Source organism: Megascapheus bottae, chromosome 27 (genome assembly GCF_031878675.1).
Source record: "Megascapheus bottae isolate mThoBot1 chromosome 27, mThoBot2.hap1, whole genome shotgun sequence".
NCBI classification, from domain to species: domain Eukaryota; kingdom Metazoa; phylum Chordata; class Mammalia; order Rodentia; family Geomyidae; genus Megascapheus; species Megascapheus bottae.
This window is the reverse complement of record NC_143535.1, coordinates 8,481,787-8,503,009: the sequence shown is the minus strand read 5'-3', so window position 1 is coordinate 8,503,009 and position 21,223 is coordinate 8,481,787. Positions and strand designations below refer to the sequence as shown.

At 49.8% G+C, this 21,223-nt stretch overlaps 1 protein-coding gene across 1 annotated transcript; it reads left to right on the top strand.

The window, feature by feature from the left end:
- The first annotated feature begins 7,059 nt into the window (after positions 1–7,059).
- On the top strand, positions 7,060–16,165 carry Ankk1 (ankyrin repeat and kinase domain containing 1). Its single transcript, XM_090319330.1, has 8 exons — positions 7,060–7,229; positions 9,792–10,086; positions 11,199–11,350; positions 11,543–11,592; positions 12,018–12,173; positions 13,143–13,261; positions 13,914–13,950; positions 14,871–16,165. The coding sequence occupies exons 1-8, from the start codon at positions 7,060–7,062 to the stop codon at positions 16,163–16,165; spliced, it is 2,274 nt and encodes a 757-aa protein (XP_090175456.1).
- The last annotated feature ends 5,058 nt before the right edge of the window (positions 16,166–21,223 follow it).

Here is a 21,223-nt window from a genome sequence, read left to right as displayed (position 1 = left end):
AGGAGTCTCTGGAGCTCTTCTGGACTGGTTTTGGATGTAGTGTCTCCCTCTGTAGCTCCTCCAGGTAATTTCCCTGGTAGAAACCATTTGCATCAGCCTCAAACCCATATTTCCACTTGGCATTGTCCTATGAGGACAATGTTCTGTTAAACAAGTTGCCTCCTTCCCCCACTTCCTCCTCCTCTTCTTCTCCTTCTCCATCTGCTTCTCTTTCTTCTCCTCTTCCTTCTCTTCCTCCTCCCCTCCCTTACTCCCCCCCCACCCCCGCCATGGCAATGCATCCTTTTAAATCAAAATGGAAGAAGCCATGCCTCCTTCCACTGCTCTGGCATTCCAGGAGCCTGCAGGATACCAACACATACCTTTCTCAAGCATCTCCCAGGACTGCTTAAGCTAATGACTAGAGTGGCTGAAGGGATGCTGTGCTAGATTTGGGGGAGCAGAGACCCAAAGCGGCCTTTTCTTCCCTGAAGGGGAAGCCTACGATGGGAGGGACAGCCTTGGAGATCTCAGAAATGGCTTTGGGACCTTTTCCCCTGCCGTCCCGATGTTGGGATGGTGACAATGTCCTGGCTCACTTCTCTCCATGCCGATCTGTTTAGTAAGTGGTTTCCCGGAGGCTCACTTGCATACTTCATGCTTTGCATTTCCAGACTTCAGGTTTTCCAAAATTTTATGCTTCTGCTCCCATTGAAATGATAAATTCTACCTTTAGGGCAGCCATTTGCTCTGGCACACCACTGCATATGGCCATGAGTAGCCACAAATCAGCTTGAATACTTTGCTGCTTAGGTAGCTTCTCTGCCAGATATCCTGCTTACTGGCTCTTTTGTTTGGCCATCCATGAAATCCTAGGACACAGTCACAATTCAGCCAAATTCATTGCCAGATTATAAGAAGGATGGCATTTTTAAACTTCCAATAAAGTCTTTCCCATTTTCTCTATCCCTACTGGTCCTAGTGCTTTAGGCCAAAATGCTACAGCAAATAATGGCCTCTGCTGATTAACTTACCACTGTGTGCCAGGCAGTGGGATAAGACGTTGCGTGTGCTATATACACACAGATGAGTAAGAGTCTTCTCTGTCAAAGAGTACCAGTCAAGAGGGAGGAGGTAAAACCTCAAGCGAATCACATGCATGTTTGTAATATAGAGACAGTGCAGGAACACTGGGGTAGGAGATTGTGTTACATTAGCTGTTTTTTTCTTTGCCACTGTGACAGAATAGCTGAGCCAATCCCTGAGATTTGTTTGGACTCACAGTTCCAGAGAGTTCAGCCCATGGGTTCTTGCCTGTGTGAATTCTGAGCCAGTGGTGAGGCAGGCGGCCATGCCAGGGCAGCAAGAGAAGAAGGAGACTGTTCACTTCATGGTGGATGTGCTGAGAATGGGATCAGAGACCGAGTCTAACCTTCCAAGGAAGCACTCCAGTGACCTCCTTCCCCAAGCTAGCTGCTACCTCCATTTCCATGGCAACCTGCCCCTCCCCTCCGAAAGCACCACCAGTAGATGCAAAGACATTCATGAAACCCAGTCTGCAATAAACACAGGAACAGGGAAATGTGCTCTGATTCCCTTACTTTATTAACATCTCCAAAAATGCCCTCTCTTCCCCCGCCCTCACCCCCCTCAACACCATTTTCATTCTTTTTTTTTTAATTTTTTTATTGTAATTAGTAAAAGGGTTACATGATATTTGCCAGATAGAAGGTGCATTAATTCACATACATTGATACCCTTTCACATGTCTTGGTACCCATTTCCCTTCCCCCCCCACATCCCCCACCTATCTTGGTTTTCCCCCCTTCTCTATCAAATTTCAAATATCCAAATACAAATAAATTCAATATATCAGATAACAAAGTGAGATACTATACCAATATGAGATAACCAAGGGACAGCAAAGGAGATGAGAGACAACATAGTACATTAAGGACAACAATCATTCATTATATGGCTTTTGTTTCAATATCCTGGAGGTCCTTTCAATTAGCTTCACATTATATGGCCTTATGTCTCAAGATTTTGCTCTATTGCAAATCTCTGCTAGTAGAGCCCAAGGTTTCTACTGATTATAACGAATGAGGGAAACCATTGAGCCTAAGTTCCTTTGAGTCTGGCTTACTTCACTTAATAGGATTTTTTCTAAGTCTTTCCATTTCCTAACAAATGGGGTGATGTCATTCTTTCTGACAGCAGCATAGAATTCCATTGTGTACAAATACCACAACTTGTTGATCCACTCATCAACTGAGGGACATCTAGGTTGGTTCCATATCTTTGCTATGGTGAATAGTGCTGCAATGAACATTGTTGTGCTAGTGTGTTTAGTATGTCCTTGTTTCTGGATGGTTGGGTAAATGCCAAGTAGTGGAATTGCTGGGTCATAGGGGAGTTCTATGTTTAGCCTTTTGAGGCACTGCCACACTGCTTTCCATAGTAACACCATTTTCATTCTTTGCTCATAGAATGGAATCCTTTTCTCCAGACTAAGTAGATTCCTGTCTTTATCTCTTTTGAGCTTCAAAGCAAAACCCCTTACAACATATTTGGTTTTCTGTTGTTACATCGTCCAATGCCATCATTTAGTAATGTCCATAGGCTCTTGTCTACACCACTCTTGGCTCCTGTAGGAAAGCACCTAGGCCCAACACAGGAGATTGGAGGATCATGGTTTAATCCTGGGAAAAGTCGGTGTGAGAGCCTATCTGAATAGGCAACTACAACGCAGAAGTGCTGTGGGTGTGACTCAAGTGGTAGGATGTGTGTCTATCAGAAATGTAACCCTGAGTTTGATCCCTCACAGTGCCCAAGAGAAGAATGTGATATAAACGGAGTCATGTAATATATAACCTCGCCACATAGGCTTTGTTCCGTTATCATCATTGCCTGCAAACCTGTCCATGTGTCTGTGTATGTCAACGATTGCTGAGAAGCAATCTGGGAAACCATACTATGTGCCTCAATGTGTTTACCCTGTCAGGGGTCACACGTCATCTAGGCTGTTCCCACACTGTAGCATTTTCAAACGAAGGTGCATTCATGAGCATTCCATGTACATAAGTTTGTTCATTTCTTTGCACAGATTCTCCAGACAGTAGTTGCTAAGTTGTTCCATAATTGCATGTTTAGTCTTATCAGAAACTGCCAAACTTTTTTCTATTGCTTGGAGCTGTGTATGCACCCCTGACCGTGGGGGAGTGACCCATTTTTCTCTCCGACTTCATCAGCTCTACTTTTTAAATGTTATTTTTGTTGCTGTTCTGATACATACATGGAGATATCTCATTGTGGTTTCATTGCACTTGCTTAATGGCTAATGATAGGGAACATCTTTTCATGTATTTATTGGCCATCTGCAGGTGCTCTTCTGTGAAATATCTGTGTATGTCTTGTCTCCATCTTCCAATTGGACACTCTGTAGGGATGCTTGTTTATTGTTAAGTCTGAAGGCTTCTTTTTGTGGGGAGGGAAAGCTGGTGTAGGGCTTGAACGCAGAGCCTCATGTTCCGCTTGTTTGCTTATGGCCGGCACTCTATCTCTTGAACTACACCTTTCCATTCCTGCTTTCTAGCTGGTTATTTGGAAATTAGAGTCTCTTGGACTTTTTCTGCCTGAGCTGGCCTTGAACTTTGATCACCCTGATCTCAGCTTCCTGAGTAGCTAGGATTGGGACCTAGCTCCTTCCCACAGTCCCCAGCACACCACAATTTTTTTTTTGTCAGTTGTAGGGCCTGAACTCAGAGCCTGGGCACTGTCCCTGAGCTCTTTTTGCTCAAGGTTAACACTCTATTGCTTTGAGCCACAGCTCCACTACTAGGTTTTGAGTGGTTAATTGAACATGAGAGTCTCATGGGCTGGCTTTGAACTGCAGTCCTCAAATTTCAGCCTTCTGAGTAGCTAGGATTACAGTCATGAGTCACCAGTACCTGGCTGGAATTTTCTTTATATACACTAGAAACTAGCACTTCTTGAACATATGGTTTGCAAACATTTTCTCCCTTCTCACCCATAGTTTATTCTTTATCATCATCACAAGGTCTTTTTCATGAAGTGAAAGTCTTTAATTTTGATGAAGTCCAACTTAATAAACTTTTCATGGTATGGGTTGTACATGCTCTATTAAGTTGCCTAATTAAACCGTTTCTTCTCAAAGTTTTATAGTTTTATATATTTTTTTATGTAAGTCCATGATCCATTTGAAGTTTTATGTAAGAGGTGAAGCTTAAAGAGTTGGTTCATTTTTTTGGCTTATCTTCACTTAGGTACATTTTGAAAAGTTGTAGTCCTTGCAGCAATCTTCTGAAATGCATGTTACTATACAGTCCCATTTCATGGATGGAAAAACCCCAAAGACATCTGGGGAAATGGCCAAGACCCTAAAACTGCTCAGTAGAATACTGTCCAGGAATGAACATGCATCTCCTGACTTACTCTCTTTCCTTGCATTTACCTACTGCTCTTATTACCATTCTCTGTCCCTTTCTCTGTGCTTCCTGCTTCCTGGACAGAGGCTCCATCTTCCTACACATCTGCCTTTCTTTGGGCTGGGCCGCCTCTGCATATAAACTATCAGAAGTTTGGAGCCTGCCAGAACCTGTCCCAAGTGGAAATGGGGACAGTTCCGGGAATGTCCCTGTATGCAAATAGTTTTCTCATTCTGGTTTGGAGAAAGGCTTCAACTGGATCTCAGAATCACAAGAGTATTCTAGAACTACTCAGCCAGCCAATTTCCAAGTCTGGGAGTAGCAAGCTGAAAAATCTCAAGTTCCCCAAGACAGACAGACAGACACATGCACGCACTCAGACATGCATGCATGCACATGTATGCACACATACACAAGTGCATGTGAACCTGCAATGCACACACACACACACACACACACACACACACACACACACACGTCACTTAATCCAAATCCAGAAAATTTATATCCTTAAGCTGTCAAAAAAAATGTACTGAGAACAGTCAGCAGGAAAGACTTCTAAGGCAAACGTTAGGGCCAGAACATTGTTCTGGTGAATGTGTCATCACATGGTACCCAGATCATCCCCCATTTCCACTGCCCAGTCGGCCTCACAGTGGGAGTTGTTCTGCCTACCCCCTCCAGCTCTCTCCTCCATACTCCCTAGCTGCTGACTTCCCAAGTGGTCAAGAACCTAAACTGCAAGCACTCAGACCCTCTGGAAAGTCAGGTTTCTCTGGATTGACCTAGCTCCCTCTCAGGACTCTCACTTTTACCCTGCTTTTTCCAGGGTGATTCAGTTCATGATCTCCATGACCTTATACCCAGGACCACTCCTCTCTTCTCCTAGACTTGATCCAAAGGCTCCTACATTTCTGTCCTGGTCCATTTTAGAAGAAAAGGGAAGTACCTGCCGGGGTGGGGTGGGAGGCCTGTATGAGTCTCAAGACTCTGGTGGCTGCTACAGGTAAATGCTTTCCTATTTTAGCTGAGACTTCAAATGTCCCAGCAGTGCTTCAACCCATGGTTTGCCTGTTCTAACAGGTAGACAGCCTTCACAGCCTGGCCCCAGCCTGGCCCTGCATTTCCACCCAGGGCAAAAACACAGAATTTGTTTTGTCTGGGATCCATCGAGGCAGCCTGCCCCGAGCCCTGGAATCCCTCCTCCAGAGGTGATGCTTTCCTCTCTCTCCTTGTCACAATCTGAATGCAGCCATGGCAGCTTCCACTTCCTGCTCTCCAGGAGAACCACTGGGGTTGAACTGTCCATCCAGGATACTGGATGGGCAGGCTCAGATAGTCTGCACTTACTGCCTCCTCCCTGTCTTGGTAAAGGTCAGGGACCTCCGACTCCATGGGGCTGCCTGGAGCTTTCTCCATCTCTGTGATCACCCACACAGCCCCTTGTTCTAGCAGACTTCTCATGGAGGCAGGCAGGTTGAACTTACTGCTCCAGAGACAATGTTCTCCAGTGCCTTGCTCCAGACTGAGCAAGCTGAGGATCTCCCTCTGACATTGCCTTGGTGTCCTACAGATAAGGATCCAATGTATGAGTAAGGGAAAGGGTCGGTAGGGGAGGAATGGGTGAGAATGTTGAAAGGGTGACATTGATCAAGATTTATTGCATTCATAAGCTGTATTCATCATTGCCTCCCAGGGTTCAGTGCAGTTTGTACAACTATTTAAAGATGATTATTTTTGTTGGTGATGGAGCTTGAACTCTGGACCTGGACATTGTCCATGAGCTCTTCAGCTCAAGGCTACCGCCCTACTCTTTGAGCCACAGCTCCACTTGCAAAGATAATCTTTTTAAAGGTTCTACAAGGATATTATTCTTTTCTCCTGCCACAACTCTCTGCTCTGAGCTCTCAGGCCAGATTCCTGGCAACCCATCACTGTTTTGATGTTCTCCTAACAAATGAGGCCTCCTCTTTGGCAGCAAGCCACCCCTGCTAACAGGAGGCCTCCACCAGGCGTCATGACCACACCCAGGCCTGAAGTCCAGAGCAGCACCAGGACGGGCAGTTCTGCCTCACACTTCACTCCCTTCCAGCTGACTGACCCTCACCACTAGCATGGAGTGCAGCAAAGTCTACTAGTAAACAAACAGGCAAGCAAACAAATTCCTCCAAGGAAGCATGGAACCATTTCCTGGCAGATTCAGAGCAGAAAAATCTCCATGACAGAATTTTGAACCCCATACTTGCTGGGGAGATGGGCTTCTGATTGTGGAATGGGTCCTTGACCCCACTTCTGTCCCCAATGGAACAGATCCTTGTTTCTCAGTTCCTCCCAGATTCAAGAGTTAATAATCAAAGGCGGAGCCTGAGCGGAAGGTACTTAGGTACTCAGTTCCCTTAACTCTCCTGGAGCCTCAGGCTCAGGGCTGGGCTTTGCTTGCCTTGGCAAGGCAGAATCGCACTTCTGGGTGGAGGAGGAGGAAGGACAGGATGATCTCACCATCCCCATTCTCCCAGGACCTGAGAAGCAGGAAGCTAAGGCACCTCAGTAGTCCCAGCCTGCAAGCCTGGCACAGGCAGGCACAGGCCAGGACCAGCCAGAGTGGCTTCAGGATCTCATGACCACTCACACCATGGAACAGCGGCTAGGCAGCCTTACAGTCTTCACTCGAGATGATTTCGAGGAGGACTGGCATCGAGTAGCCAGCGGTGGCTTCGGTCAGGTGTTCCGGGCACGGCACAAGCGCTGGAGAACCCAATACGCCATCAAATGTTCCCCCTGCCTCCAGCATGATGCCAGCAGGTACCTGCTATCTTCTCCTCTCCTTCTGCAGAGAAGAAACCGGGCCCAGGGAGGGGTGGACTGATCTGAGATAGAAAGCTGTCCCTGGGCAGTATCCTGAGCTTCCCAGGCTCGGCTGTGCCTTTGTCTATATCTAAAATATACCAGATATGCAATGTCTGTTTGTGAAATCAACTGAGGTCAGAGGCAAATGGGAACCACCCTCCAAAACAATCTCTTTGACCTCCTAGATTTGTCCTGCCGTAGAGATATGGATCGTGGCTGCCCCCTTGCCACTCTTTTATCCCCACTCCAACCTCTCTCCGGAAAAAGCAGAGCTTCCTGAGAGGCTTGGCAAGTCGCTCAGTGACCCATAAAGAGCCACCTTCCCTTCTCCCCATGTTCAACCTGCCTACCTGGCCACTGCTGAGCTGCTACTGGCTGAGAAGGCTTGGGGGTGGAGTCTGCTCAGGCTGCTGACTGTCTCCCCTGGCTCTTATATAGCTCCTATTAGAAGGTCAAATCGGAGGTACCTGATATCTGTCTTTCCTTGTCCCAGGCTTGCATTGTGGGAACTAAGGGCACATACTGGCATGCTTCTCTTTTTCTCTTCCTGCCTTCACCCTGCTGCTTTGCTACTGAGATGGGTTCTTGTTTCTGTCCTACTGTTTTTTATGCCCTAACTGTATTGTAAGCCCTCCATCCCTTATAGCCAGAAAGGAAATACCTGGGATATTAAGTCAGAGCAGGAAAGCCATGTCTTTCTCCCCAGCTTCCTGGGATATCAGGGATTGATTGGAATCTTACTTGAATATTCTTTGACATGTTCTCTGCCAGGCGGCCCCATGAAAACTCTCCAGGCACAATCTCAAATGATCCTTTCATTCCCGGAGAGCCTCACCTACCTCATGGATAGTGGCAAACAGAGACAGACTAAGGCTCACCCCACAGCCACTCAGCATCTACCTGCTGGCCTTGGAATAGGGTTCAATCCCTCTAGATATGCAGAAACAAAGAGACCACTGATGGTGTGTGACACAGTGGCACATTAGACAAGGGTGCTATCTCCCACTGTAATTCCTTCCTGAGGTCTGGCAATTTGCTGGAGCAAAGGAGTAAGGGAGTAGCTCACAGTGATAAATTCCTTCTGTGTGCACCGTGCTAGGCTAGATGTGTGAAGCGAGCTCCTTTGCTAGGTCTTCCTCCTCTCCCTCCACTCATTCATCCAAAGGCTTATTGTTTTCTTACTATGCCTCAGTCACTCAACTCGACCCTGGGAGGCCATGGATGATGAATATTTGTATTCTAGAGGGAAAAAAGACATTACCCAGACAACTAACCCCAAGCACGAATGCAAATGTGTTACTATGAGACGGGAAGAACGCAGAGGTCGATGTGGGGCCATCAACCCCTGAGAGCTCATGAACCCTGAGTCTCACTTCGGTCACCAACAGCTTCCTATAGTCATACTATAGCTGAAATGGGAAGAACAAGTGTGAGCAACAGAGGTGAGGAGGGGAGAGTAACAGAAGTGAGGAGGGGAGAGCTTGCTAGGAGCAGACTACAGAGGGTACAAAGGAGCTGTAGCAGGAAGATCCAGGAATTAGAAGGGTGCGGAAGAGCCACTGTGGCTGTAGCTGAGAGTGGAGGGCAGTGATGAGGGGAAACAGTCAGATCTGCCACCTAGGGAATGGAGGGGTTGCTGGCTCTATTGGAACAGGAAAACCCTGCAGTAACCAACCTGTTCAGATATAGGAGAGCTGGCTGGCAACTATTCCTGGAGGAGGCCCTGGAGGAGGGTTCCAGTACTATCAGCCTGCAGAACCATCCCAGCTTTTAACACTATTATTTCTCCCTAATTCCCCTCTCCCTCTCCCAGTCTATGGTGCTGTGCATGGCAATGTGCTGGGAATACACATAAAGGTCACTGGTTACCCCTTGTCACAAAGCACCCTGTAGCCATGAATAGGAAGATGGAGAATTGAATTTGGGTCTTGAGTGTTATACAGTCCAAAGAAAGAGAAGGAAGGAGCCAGAAGGGGAGGAAAGTAAAAAAATAACATTATGCAAAGGTATCCTAAAAGAACATTCTGAAACTGTTAACAGAAGCCAATTCTGCAAGGCTGGATTAGTGGTGATTTAACTTAAAAAAATAGTTCTCTCTATTCCCTAGGCGTTCTACAAGGTATATGTATTATATTACTTTCATAATCAAAATGGCAATCAATGATATTTTAAAACAGAAGCATACGGCATAATATTGTTCCTCGGAGGGCTTGAAATCTGCAGGGAGAGATAAACAAGTAGACAAGCAGTCAGGATAAATGGCTTGGTACCTGCTTTCCATGGCTGGCTCTGCAAAACCCACTTGCTACTAGGCCTGCAAACTCCTCACTCCCTGTCTTGTCACTTCCTGACACCTGCACTTTCATCTATGCCACTCCTGTCTGGGTTTGGCTCCCCGCCCTGGAGGTTTCTGTGGGTCTCCTCTGCTTGGCATCAGGCTGTATTTGTGTGTTCTGCTGATTGCTCTAGTAATCAACGGCTCGTCCTCTTCTATCTCTCACCCCCCTCTCTCCATAGCTCTGATGTGAATTGCCTCCTTGAAGAGGCCGCCAAAATGGAGAAGGTCAAGTTTCAACACATCGTATCCATCTACGGCGTGTGCAAACAGCCCCTGGGCATTGTAATGGAGTTCATGGACAATGGATCCCTAGAGAAGATGCTGTCTGCCCACAGCCTCGGCTGGCAACTCAAGTTCCGCATCATCCATGAGACCAGCTTGGCCATGAACTTCCTTCACAGCATTAAGCCACCTCTACTCCATCTGGACCTCAAACCAGGCAACATTCTGTTAGACAACAATATGCACGTCAAGGTGAGGGCCCTGGCCAATTTCCTGCCTTCCCCTTTTATTTTGTGTTCATCCTGGGGCATGATCTCACGCCTGGGTGATATCCCTGAGGCTTTTTTTTTACCCCTCTAGGCTAACATTCTACCTGGTGGTTAATTGGAGATAGAGGTTCATGGACTTTACTGCCTGGGCTGGCTTTGAACCACGATTCTCAGATCTCACCTTCCTGAGTAGCTAGGATTTCAGGCATGAAACACTAGGGCCTGGCTCCTTGCCTCTTTTTATCCTAGAGTCTCCTGCAGAGGAGCAGAGTTATCTACCTGCCTGCTGGCCTGTCAAGAGTTGAAAGCTGTTCTCAGACAAATACTGAAGATAGGGCATTTTGGACAAATACTGAATAAGCGGCTAAATGTGGTGCACACATCTGGGTACCAGGATGCTTGTGGTCAAGTGTTCTGGGACTCTACCTTCCATTTTTTAAATGAGTAGAACAATCTTTGTCACTCTCTTTCCTCGAGGTAGAGTCTGTCTAACCTAGATAATCTCAAAGAATGATCATAATGGCCAGGTTTTCAGGTATATAAAAAATGCCATACTCATTTCTATTCCAGAACCTTTACATATTCTGTTTGTCCCTTCCTCTCTCTTTAAGTGAAGTCCTAAACAGCTTTTAACTCTCAGATTAGCCATCACCTCCCTGGAGAGGCCCTTTCTGACCTGCCCCAGCAGGACACTGCAGTTTACAACCTCCTTATACCTTCCTGCATTTTGCCATCCCCAGTTGCATGTATAGAACCATTTGTGAAGTGTGTGTACACCCTATCTGATGCCCTAATGCAGGTACAGGCTGTGGAGGGGTGTTCCGGGCCCCTTCCCCTTTGTCCTTCGATGAATGAATCGGTAAATGAATTATCCAGTGACTGAATGTAAGGTGGGAAAGAACACACATGTTGTAGCGTTTTAGGGCCTGTGGAGGTAGGAAGAACAGAGCTCATGGAAGTTGAATGCAGGTGGCAGAGCCTGGAGATAACATCGAAGGAACATTTTACCTTATTCTGCAATAGCATCTGCTGATAGCCAATGCTGTCTTCTGTGGCTAGGACTCTGTTGCATGTCTGTCCCTACCATTCTCCCAGATTTCCGACTTCGGCCTGTCCAAGTGGATGGAGCAGTCGACCCGGATGCAGTACATCGAGAGGTCAGCTCTGCGGGGCACACTCAGCTACATCCCCCCTGAGATGTTCCTGGACAGTAGTCAGGCCCCAGGCCCCAAATACGATGTGTACAGGTGAGAGAAGTCAGCTTCTCGCCATACCTTGCCTGGTCTGGATCAGTGGGACAGGACTGGGGTGAGGACCGGCCTCTCCATCCCACAGGGAAGGGACCCTTACTGGAGAGTTTGCCTGGGATTTGGAGGAACCCGCACTTGGGGGGCTGGAGATCTCTGACAAGGCTCTTAGAGAACATGTTCTTCTTGCAGCTTTGGGATTGTCGTCTGTGAGCTCCTCACGCAGAAGAAACCATACGAAGGTAGCAGATGGCAGTGGTTTTCTGTCTGGGTCAGGGGTGGCAGCCCCTAGGGTCCTGGGAGGGATTGTGGAGGCTGGGGTTGATGAGGGCCAGAGAAGCCACGGGTGTTCACTAGGGAAGGGTCAGCTCTTCAGGGATTCCTGACTCAGCCTTCCTCCTCCTCCTGTCCTTCTTGTCATTCATTCCTAGAAGTCTCAAAATAGTAGAAAGGAGAACAAGTCACCCTAGACTTTTTCCTACGGCTCTAATACCCTACAGACCCATAGCAGAGCCTTAAATAACTCCCAAATCTAGTTCTTTCCAAGCATTAATGGAGCCCTACTGCGTGCACCTCCCACTGGAATCCTCTCTCAGCCCCCACCCTCCTACCCAGCCCCTCTGCCTCTGCCTCCCAGCACCTGCCCAGCCCAGACTTCCTCTCCCAGGGCTCAGCGTGATGGCTATCATCATCCATGTGGCCACCGGCAGGCGGCCCACCCTGCAGCCTGTCTCGGATGAGTGGCCAGGTGAGGCTCAGCAGATGGCGGACCTGACGAGGCGCTGCTGGGACCAGGACCCCAAGAAGAGGCCATGCTTCCTAGGTGTTCATCCAGCTTCCCTGCCCGGGGCCTGGGGAGCAAGGAGGGGTTAGGAAAGAGAAGACTGGGCGATGCAGAGTCTCCTGCAGCTCTAGGAAGTGGGCACCCTTGGGTAGTAGCACCTGCATGACAGGGATAGCAGGAGGACACTGGAGCAGCTGGGGACAGACTGGCCTGTGTGTGCCCATGTGTATGTCTATAGGAGGTGGCTTGGAAGCGCTCATTCTTAGCCTGTCTTTGCTGCTAAGCTCTGCAGCCAGGCCCAAACGCATCCCAGCAGAATGTGGGGTCACAGGCTTGAAGGGACAGTGATATTATCAGGTCCTTTAGGGTCTATGACAAAATGTACATACAGAACACATACATACGCCATATGCAAACACATACACATACATCCCATATAAATACACATAAATGGACCACTCATACACACACCGTGCACATCTGTATACCATATACACATACAATGCATGTACCACTCACACAATACCCACCACACACACATTCTGTATATAGACACATAGACACATGCACACCATGAACACACCACACACCCAAATAAGATGCACACTGTCGTGTACACATGCACAGATACACTGCACACACATCTACACCATGCATATACACGCACCACAAATGCATACCATATGCACACATCACACATAAATCCTATACACACACTGTCCTATACATACACACCCACATATAAATCCATACACATATACACCCATATATAAACACCTACATGACACATACACAGCATACATACATGTGTGGCCCTGCCTCTTTGTTCTCTGGAAAAGGACTCTGGTCCTCGGAGAGTCAGTGACTGTGATCACTGTGCCCTGAAAAGTCCAGGCCTGTGGAGACATACCTGCAAGTGGGTTGTAGAGGGACACAGGAAATACTGAAATGAGGACAGAACCATCAACTAATCTGTAACCTCCTTTCTCTCTCTGTCTCATGGAGCAGATATCACCATCGAGACAGATATGCTTCTGTCCCTGCTCCAGAGCCCCATGGCAGACCCGGAGAGTGAGGTCCTGGCTCGGAAGGTGTCCTGCAAACCATCGTTGCACCGGGCCAGAGAGGTAGGTGTGGCAGGCTGGGCACGTCATTCTCAGGCTATTTTATGACTTCTGTGGTCTCTGCTGAGACAGTGTGTGTGTGTGTGTGTGTGTGTGTGTGTGTGTGTGTGTGTGTGTGTGTGTGCGCGCAGGCTGTGTTCATGAAGCTGCTGGAGTGGGGTGGCAGTCAGGAAGGGAAAGGGAGAGCCAGCCGCCACAAGCCAGGGAGGTCAGTCGAAAAGTACATCCACAGGGGAATGTTTTTCTCCATTTCCACAGAGGTGCTGTAAGAGCTTGGGGTGCCACCACTTGGGGTGCTCATGCTTGGGGTTCTGCCTTGGGAGGCCTCAATCTCCTAAGCTGCTGCAATGTCCTCTGCAGTCCTGACCCTGTCTGAGGCCTCCTGGCTGTGTCCTTTCTCTCTCCCTCTTGTGGGGCAGAAATCACCTTGAGACAGGTATGCATGTCTCAACGTGCAGTCCCAAGAGAAGGTCCAGCCCCGGGGCCGCCTTTTGCTGTGGGTCTCTCCCACTTCGTGTTTCTCTCCGGGCATGGAGAGGAGGGTCTCCCCAGATCAGAGTTGGGGTGTGAGTCACAAAACAGGTGGGGGGGAAGGGATGGGAGGACAGTACAGAGCAGAGCCGCCCCTCACTGATCTGCTCTTAATCCATCCCAGGTGAGTGAAGAAGTCAGCCAGGAGCTAAGAGATAATGGTGAGTCCAAAGTGCTGCCCTGGGATCTGAGATTAGGAGAGAGTGAAGTCCAGACATGTGCTTTCCTCCGCATCCGCTCTGGCTGTCCTATCTTGGGGTGGCATGGACCTTTTTCAGACGTCAGCTGAGTAGTTCAGATTATCTGTCTGTCTGTATATCTATATGTCTGTCAATCTATCTATCTCTCTATCTGTACTGATCAATACATAGACCCTTGACATCCTGCCTTACTTCGCTTCCTACCTATGTCCTCGAAAGAACAAATTTCTTAGACTCTGACCCAAGTTACAGCATGGATTCTCAACAAAGCCTGAATGGTAGAATTACTTAGAAAATTCTAAAATCCCACTAGACAAATCTCATCCTAGACAAATCTCATCAGATCTACGGAGGGCAGCTCATGGGTGCTATCTGTGATTCATTCTGATGCATCATCACTGAGGAGAGCAGAAGAAAGGAGGCCTGGAGATCTCAGGGGCGAGTTCAGATCCTAGAGGTCCAACCACAAATGCACATCTGACTTGCAGTGAATTCCCTCCTCTCTGTGCCTTCTCTACCTCGTCTATCCTCACACTGGGAGAAATGGTTCATTTTTCCCTTTCCTGCTCAAAGAGGCAGAGAACTGGCTGAGGCTATGGATTTGCTCAAGGGTCAAGCAAGCTTTACACTCAAACCTCCTGCATCCCAGTTCTTCCTTCCGCACTCTGGGCAGGAAGAACCCTAGACTCAGCGCTCCAAGATAAGGGAGCCAGAGTTCTAACGGGGACCGTGCTCAAGGAGCTCCATAATGCTCGGGGAGCCAGTGCCCTTATCCTGCTCCACTGTGTTCCTTCCAGAACAGCACCTTGAGGAGGCAGGCTGGCTGAGGTGACCTGAGGGAAATTCAGGGGGTCTCTTGTTTTCAACCCATCTCCCCGCAGACTCTGGAGACGACTTGAAGCGGGTGCTGCACCTCTCGGACAGTGGGAGCTGGGTCCCCAGCGAGGAGGAGCTGCAGGTTTATGAGAACAAGGTGACCCCCCTCCACTTCCTGGTGGCCCAGGGCAGCTTGGAGCAGGTGAAGCTGCTGCTGGCCCACGAGGTGGACGTGGACTGCCAGACAGCCTCTGGCTATACCCCGCTCCTCATCGCTGCCCAGGATCAGCAGCCTGACCTGTGCGCTCTGCTCCTGGCCCAAGGCGCTGATGCCAACCTGGCAGATGAGGACGGCTGGGCCCCCCTGCACTTTTCAGCCCAGAACGGGGACGACCGTACTGCCCGCCTGCTTCTGGATCACGGGGCCCTCGTGGATGCCCCGGAGCACGAAGGCTGGACTCCACTCCACCTGGCCGTGCAGAACAACTTCGAGAACGTAGCCCGGCTCCTCGTCTCCCGACACGCTGACCCCAATACTCACGAGGCAGAGGGCAAGACTCCCCTCCACGTGGCGGCCTACTTTGGCCATGTCAGCCTCGTCAAGCTGCTGACAGGCCAGGGCGCTGAGCTGGATGCCAGGCAGCGAAACCTGAGGACCCCGCTGCATCTGGCTGTGGAGCGGGGTAAAGTGAGGGCCATCCAATTTCTGTTGAAAAGTGGTGCCAGCCACCATGCCCTTGATCAGAGTGGCCACAGCCCACTGCACGTGGCTGCTGCCAGGGGTAAGTATCTCATCTGCAAGATGCTGCTCAGGTATGGGGCGGACCCCGAGCTGCGCACGCAGCAGGGCTGGACACCCCTGCATCTCGCAACCTACAGAGGTCACTTGGAGGTCATCCGCCTGCTGGTGGAAAGTCAGGCAGACTTGGGTGCTCTTGGAGGCATGGACTGGACCCCTTTGCACCTGGCAGCCCGCCACGGGGAGGAGGTGGTGGTTTCAGCACTGCTACGGGGTGGGGCTGACCCCAATGCTGCCGAGCAGTCAGGCTGGACACCCCTCCACCTGGCGGTGCAGCGAGGGGCCTTCCTGAGCGTCCTCCACCTCTTGGAGCACCAAGCAGACGTCCACGCTCGCAACAAGGTGGGCTGGACGCCTGCACACCTGGCTGCTCTGAAGGGCAACACAGCCATCCTCAAAGTACTGGTCAAGGCCGGTGCCCAGCTGGATGTCCAGGATGGAGTGGGCTGCACGCCCCTGCAGCTGGCTCTGCGGACCCAAAAACAGGGGATCGTGGCCTTCCTGGAGTCCACACTGGTTGTTCTCAGTGGTGCAGAGCCAGGAGCTCAAACCGAAGTTTAGGGGCTCCGTGCCTAGGGGGATGGGCCTGCTTGACCTCTAGGAGTCAGGTTTCCCACTGCTCTTTGACCTTGAGAGGAAATAAGAAGCTGGTGTCCTGGATGATGGAAGGAAGGAGAGAGGAAGCACAGAAGCTGTAACTGGGAAAGGGGTCCCCAGTTTCCAGCATCTCTTCCAAGTTTCCTCCAGTGGACCTTAACGCTCTGGCATCCCAGTAAAGTAATCCTCAAACAAAGAAGGCCCAGGGAAGTGCTTTCTCCAGCTCCCATCGGTGCGTCTGCTGCCTCACCTAGTACTGGAATAAGAGAGCCAGTCTCATCTGCTTTGAACAGGGAGCAGGGGCTCTAAGCTCAGAGGAAACGTAGACTCCCTATTAAAGCCAGGTCCTTTTCACCACACCTATCCTCTTGCCAGTGGCCCTGGGCTCAGAGGCTGGTCTACACAGTCTCATCAGGATGAAGGGACAGTGTGCCCCAAATGTAGACGAGTGATGTGGAACACCAGTTCTCCGATCCCCAACTATACCCTTCTTGGGGTCCAGGGATACAACTCTGGATTCAATAAAGCTGTAGGGTCAGAATCTCTCCATAGGAGATGGGTTGTGGAACTCTAGGGCATCTGGAAGAGTCAGCTGTGTTAGGATGGTGTGTGTGTGTGTGTGTGTGTGTGATGCTACATGTGTGTATAACACACATGTATGATTTCACATGGGAGGGAGATGCAGGCAGCTGAAGGGAGCTGGGGCATGTGGGTGAATTTTCTGGTATGGCATGCAGACATGTATGATATGCATGCGAATTAATATGGGGAACAAGGCAGGGAAGCTAAGAGGAGGTGGAGAGAATGTGTGTGTGTCAGAGCCGGGGGGCGGGGGGGACAATTCAAGCCTGAGTCTCCCTGAAGGGAGGAGGCAGGACAGTGGAGGGATGGTGAGGAGAGAAGTGAGTTGGGTGCATTTAGCTTGGTGCTGCCTTCCTGGAGACTTGCTTTCTTCAGGGACAGAGAGCTGTGCTAGCCATGACCACACACAGGCCATCAGCAGCTGGCTGGGCACAGCCCAGTGGTGGTGGGCAGGTTGGGCAGGATGGGGGCTGGTCACACCCACTGGGTGTGTTGGGTGTCCTGGCTCAGCGACCCTTGGGTTTTCAGGATGGCCATTGGGAAGGCGTGTGGAGGAGCAGAGGCTCGGGGGTCTCCTCCTGACCTCCTCCCTGCCTCTCCACACCGTGCCAGCAGTCTCTCCAGCTCAAGGATGTTTTACAGTTGCTAGACAAAGAGACTCGGCTGCCTCAACTACCAGCCAGCTGTAGACCCACTGGAAAACACCCCTTCATGTACTGCTCTACATGCCCTTGCTGGGAACGCCTCCGCTGCCCAGCCTCCCCCTGCCTGGTGTCAGCATGGGGTGAGGAATGCCCACTCCTCACCTCAACCAATTAAGCCAGAATCTGCAGCATAAGATTGTGGTGTCATCACCATGAGCAATCCCCAGGTGGTTCTGAACAGCCCGCAGGGCTGGAAATGGACAGTAGGGGGCGTCCTGCGGCTCTTCCTTAGCAGATCCATAAAGACACACTGGCGGGCAAGGTGGGGAGCGGGGCAGGTTGCAAGGGTAGGAAGATATTTTCCTCTCCTGGATGGGTAACTGGGAGGGGGGAGGAACTTCCTACTCCCGGCTAGCTCCTGTCCCAATCTCTTGGTTCACCCTAAGACTAAGCCATAGGCAATAGTTGTAGTTAAAATGCCTCTGGGAGTCCTGTGGTTCTCAGGAGAATCAGAGCAGGAGGAGGAAAGGGCAGGGTGGCTATACTGTTTCTTCTCGAAGGTCTGGATCTGGTTTCCAAGTCTAAGATTATAGGGTGAAGAGGATGGTCGCAGGTACTAAGTGAGGGCAGTTAAACCAGTGGGGAAATGCCAAGGACTGTGCCATGAAAGGGCAAAGTGTCTGGCATGTTGTACAGTAAACACCTTGGCAGAAAGCATGGTCCTTTGGCATGGGTTCTCCTGTTTATGGCTGTAGTCCTGTGGAGATGTGGTCAAGATTGTCCTCGGAACACTTCAGCTCCGATGACCAGGAGTCAGGCCCCTGCTTCCTCCAGTCCTCCCTCTCAGAGATAACAGAGGGAAGGTTTGAGTCCAGTCTTAACCAATCAGTCTCGTTATTGCTGGTCAGCACACTGTTCCTTTCTCACGCCACCCAACAGACATATACAGCCTCTGTTCAGAGTCCCAGTTCAATATATAATAACTGCCTTCTAGAAGTGTCCCAGGGATATTCTAGTTAGATTTTAGTGAGGCCAAGGAAATTCCCAGAGTGTCTTTAGCAGAGTTTTCAAGTACTGTGTTGGAAAATGTAGGATAGGGTGCAATGTTCAAAAAAAAAATGGAATGGGATGCTTCTGTTCTTACTGAACGTTTCCACTTGGCAATCCTACTGAAACCCTAAAATTCAAACTATCCCCAAAGAATGGTTCCTTTCCCCCTCCACAAGTCTTCATCTCCCATTTTCATTGGAAATCCCCGAATTCCCAGCCTAGCAGTCATTTTGTTGCCCGGGATTTTGTGGAGGATGGATCTACACAGCTCAGTAGAGCCACATGAGAGCTACTTGAAATGTAGCCATGTGACTGATGAATCATTCCCCCCCCCCCCATATCATTGTAGTCATTCTTGGACTTCCTGGGCTTTGGATTCCATGTCTGTGGCAGATCTGTCATAGGGCTGCAGTTAGATGCCAGCCTGCACTGGTCCTCCCCATCACTTGACCTGCCTGCCACCTCTGCTTCTGTTCTTCCTCATCAACTTTACTCCACTCATCCCCTCCATCCTTACCCTCTACCACATACAGCTTCCTTCCCCATCCTAAAACCTGCTAGCACCAATCCAGGCCTTCTCAAGGACATTCTTGGATCCTGGGAAACAGCATCCTCTGGCCACCTGTTCCTAGAGATGCAAACAGCCCAGGTGTTGGGAAAGGGAGTCTGTGAGTGGAGCTAGCCAAAGCCAGCAGGGCAGCTTTGTAAGTCCTGGCAAATAGGCAAATATCTGCGGTCTTCTCAGTAGAAAGGCTAGCTCACTGTGGTCCACAGAGACCACCTGAGGGCTATAGAAGGCTTGAGTACATTAGGATATGACTGCTCCCCTCAGTGCTCCCGGGATAGAATGACAAGGGCAGAAGATGGAGAGAGACTAAGCTGGCCTCCCAGCTTGTGACAGTAGAAAGGACAGCTAGCAGAGCACGGGGGAATCCCGGGACTGCTGAGGCACGTGGATGGAGTCTCATCATCTTCTGGCCAGGAACTTTCTTCTCCCTGCCCACTGTAGAACACACCTACCCAACCTGTTACAAGTGTGTAGTTAGTAAGGGTTCCAGCCTGTCTGCCCCGTGGCTGGTTCTGCCATGGGCTCACTGGCCTCACAGCCTCGCTCATGCTACTATTCAGAATTCCCCCCTTCTACCAGCACCTGCTGGCATCCCCCTTCCTTGCTTGCCCTGTTGGGGATCACCCCCACCAACAATCTCTGTGGTACATTGGAGTGAGCTGCTCTCCTCTGTGTACCCCCCAATGCCCTGCTATTTTCAGCATCCCATCCAGCTCCTTCTCAGTACCCACAATGCACAGCAAGTGCTCCACCCTTGCTTGCTGAGTGGGGTTCTGGGAAGCAGGGGCTGAAACCTCACATAAGGGACAGAGAGCAGGAGCGACGCTGGGCTGCAGCAGGGGAGGGCAGCAGAGGGCGGCTAGGGTCAGCAGGCCCAGCAAGAACTTGGAGCAAGCACTGGCAGAGCTATCCATTGAGTTGCCTGACCTCAGCTTGCCTAGGCTTCTTTATATTCGGTCATGTCAACTAGCATGACAATATTAGTTCCCTGGGTAGATAAACCCAGTGCTAAGCTGGTCAAGGGCAAGGTCCATTAGTAAGCATCCAATACTGTTCTTTCCCATCAGCTTCCTGCTTCATTAAAATCCCGGAACCTGAGTGTAACAAGAACCGTAAGGCACACAGACACATAGATTCTGACCCACTTCCGGCCCAGCTGCCATTCATAACTATTTCCTTGGGCTGACCCACCAGCCACATATTTATTGGTGAGGCAGACAACTGCTATCAGCATGGACTCCTAGGAGTTTGTCCTCAAGTTCTTATCTCAAAAATTACATATATATATATTCCATATATAATGTATTTCTTCCATATATATACGTATGTGTATATGTAGTGAATATATTATATATATATGCTGATACTGGGACTTGAACTCAGGGCTTTCCTTGCTTTTACTCCTCCATTTGAACTATACCCTAACCCTTTATTTTCCAAATAAACTATTGTGTCTAGGCCTGGGCTGGCCTGGATAACAGTCCTCTTATTTATGCTTCCCACGTAGCTGGGATGACAGAAAGCCATCACCTCACGCAACTTTTTATTGATTGAGAAAGTTTCGAGAACTTTTTACCCGCTCTGGCTTCAAGTCGCCATCATGATCATCTCTGCCTCCCTAGTAGCTAGGATTCCGTTTGGAAAAAAAAACCTGACTTGAGCCTCTTCCAACTGCACTAAGAGGCCATTCAGGAAGCTAAGCTGGAATGGAGGACATGAGATGCAGTCAAGAGAATCAAGGACAGCCCGGCCACTCTGGCAAGCTACCTTCCTGAATGAGAGGAAAAGAGGAGACTGGGGTCAGGAGCTATCCAGAGGGGAAAACTCCACAGGAGATCCCACATGGAGAGGAGGTAAAAAGCACTGAGTTACGGGAAATGGGAAGACCAAACCAGTAGTCAGAGAGAGTTGGACAACAGGAGAGGATGCCATCAGTGTCAGGGAATGTCGTGGAAAAGGACCGTATATAGGCAGGGATACTGGAAATGCCCTCCTTGATAGGCCAGTCTTCAGTGCTCCTTCTGTCCAGAGACCGCCTGGCTAGAGGATCCAGGGGTCCTGCCCTCCCCCTCACAGAAGGGGTCCCAGCGGTGGGACCCCTCCCAACCCCTGGCTGTTTGAGATTCATCCGCCACCTGGGGAAGGGCCTGAAGCCTTGAAGCCTGACAGGCTGTACCC

Coding starts and splice junctions, on each gene's coding strand:
- Ankk1 (XM_090319330.1), top strand. CDS start 7,060: ATGGAACAGCGGCTAGGCAGCCTTACAGTCTTCACTCGAGATGATTTC. Junction 10,087..11,198: donor ACAACAATATGCACGTCAAG/GTGAGGGCCCTG, acceptor CCATTCTCCCAG/ATTTCCGACTTCGGCCTGTC. Junction 11,593..12,017: donor GCAGAAGAAACCATACGAAG/GTAGCAGATGGC, acceptor TTCCTCTCCCAG/GGCTCAGCGTGATGGCTATC.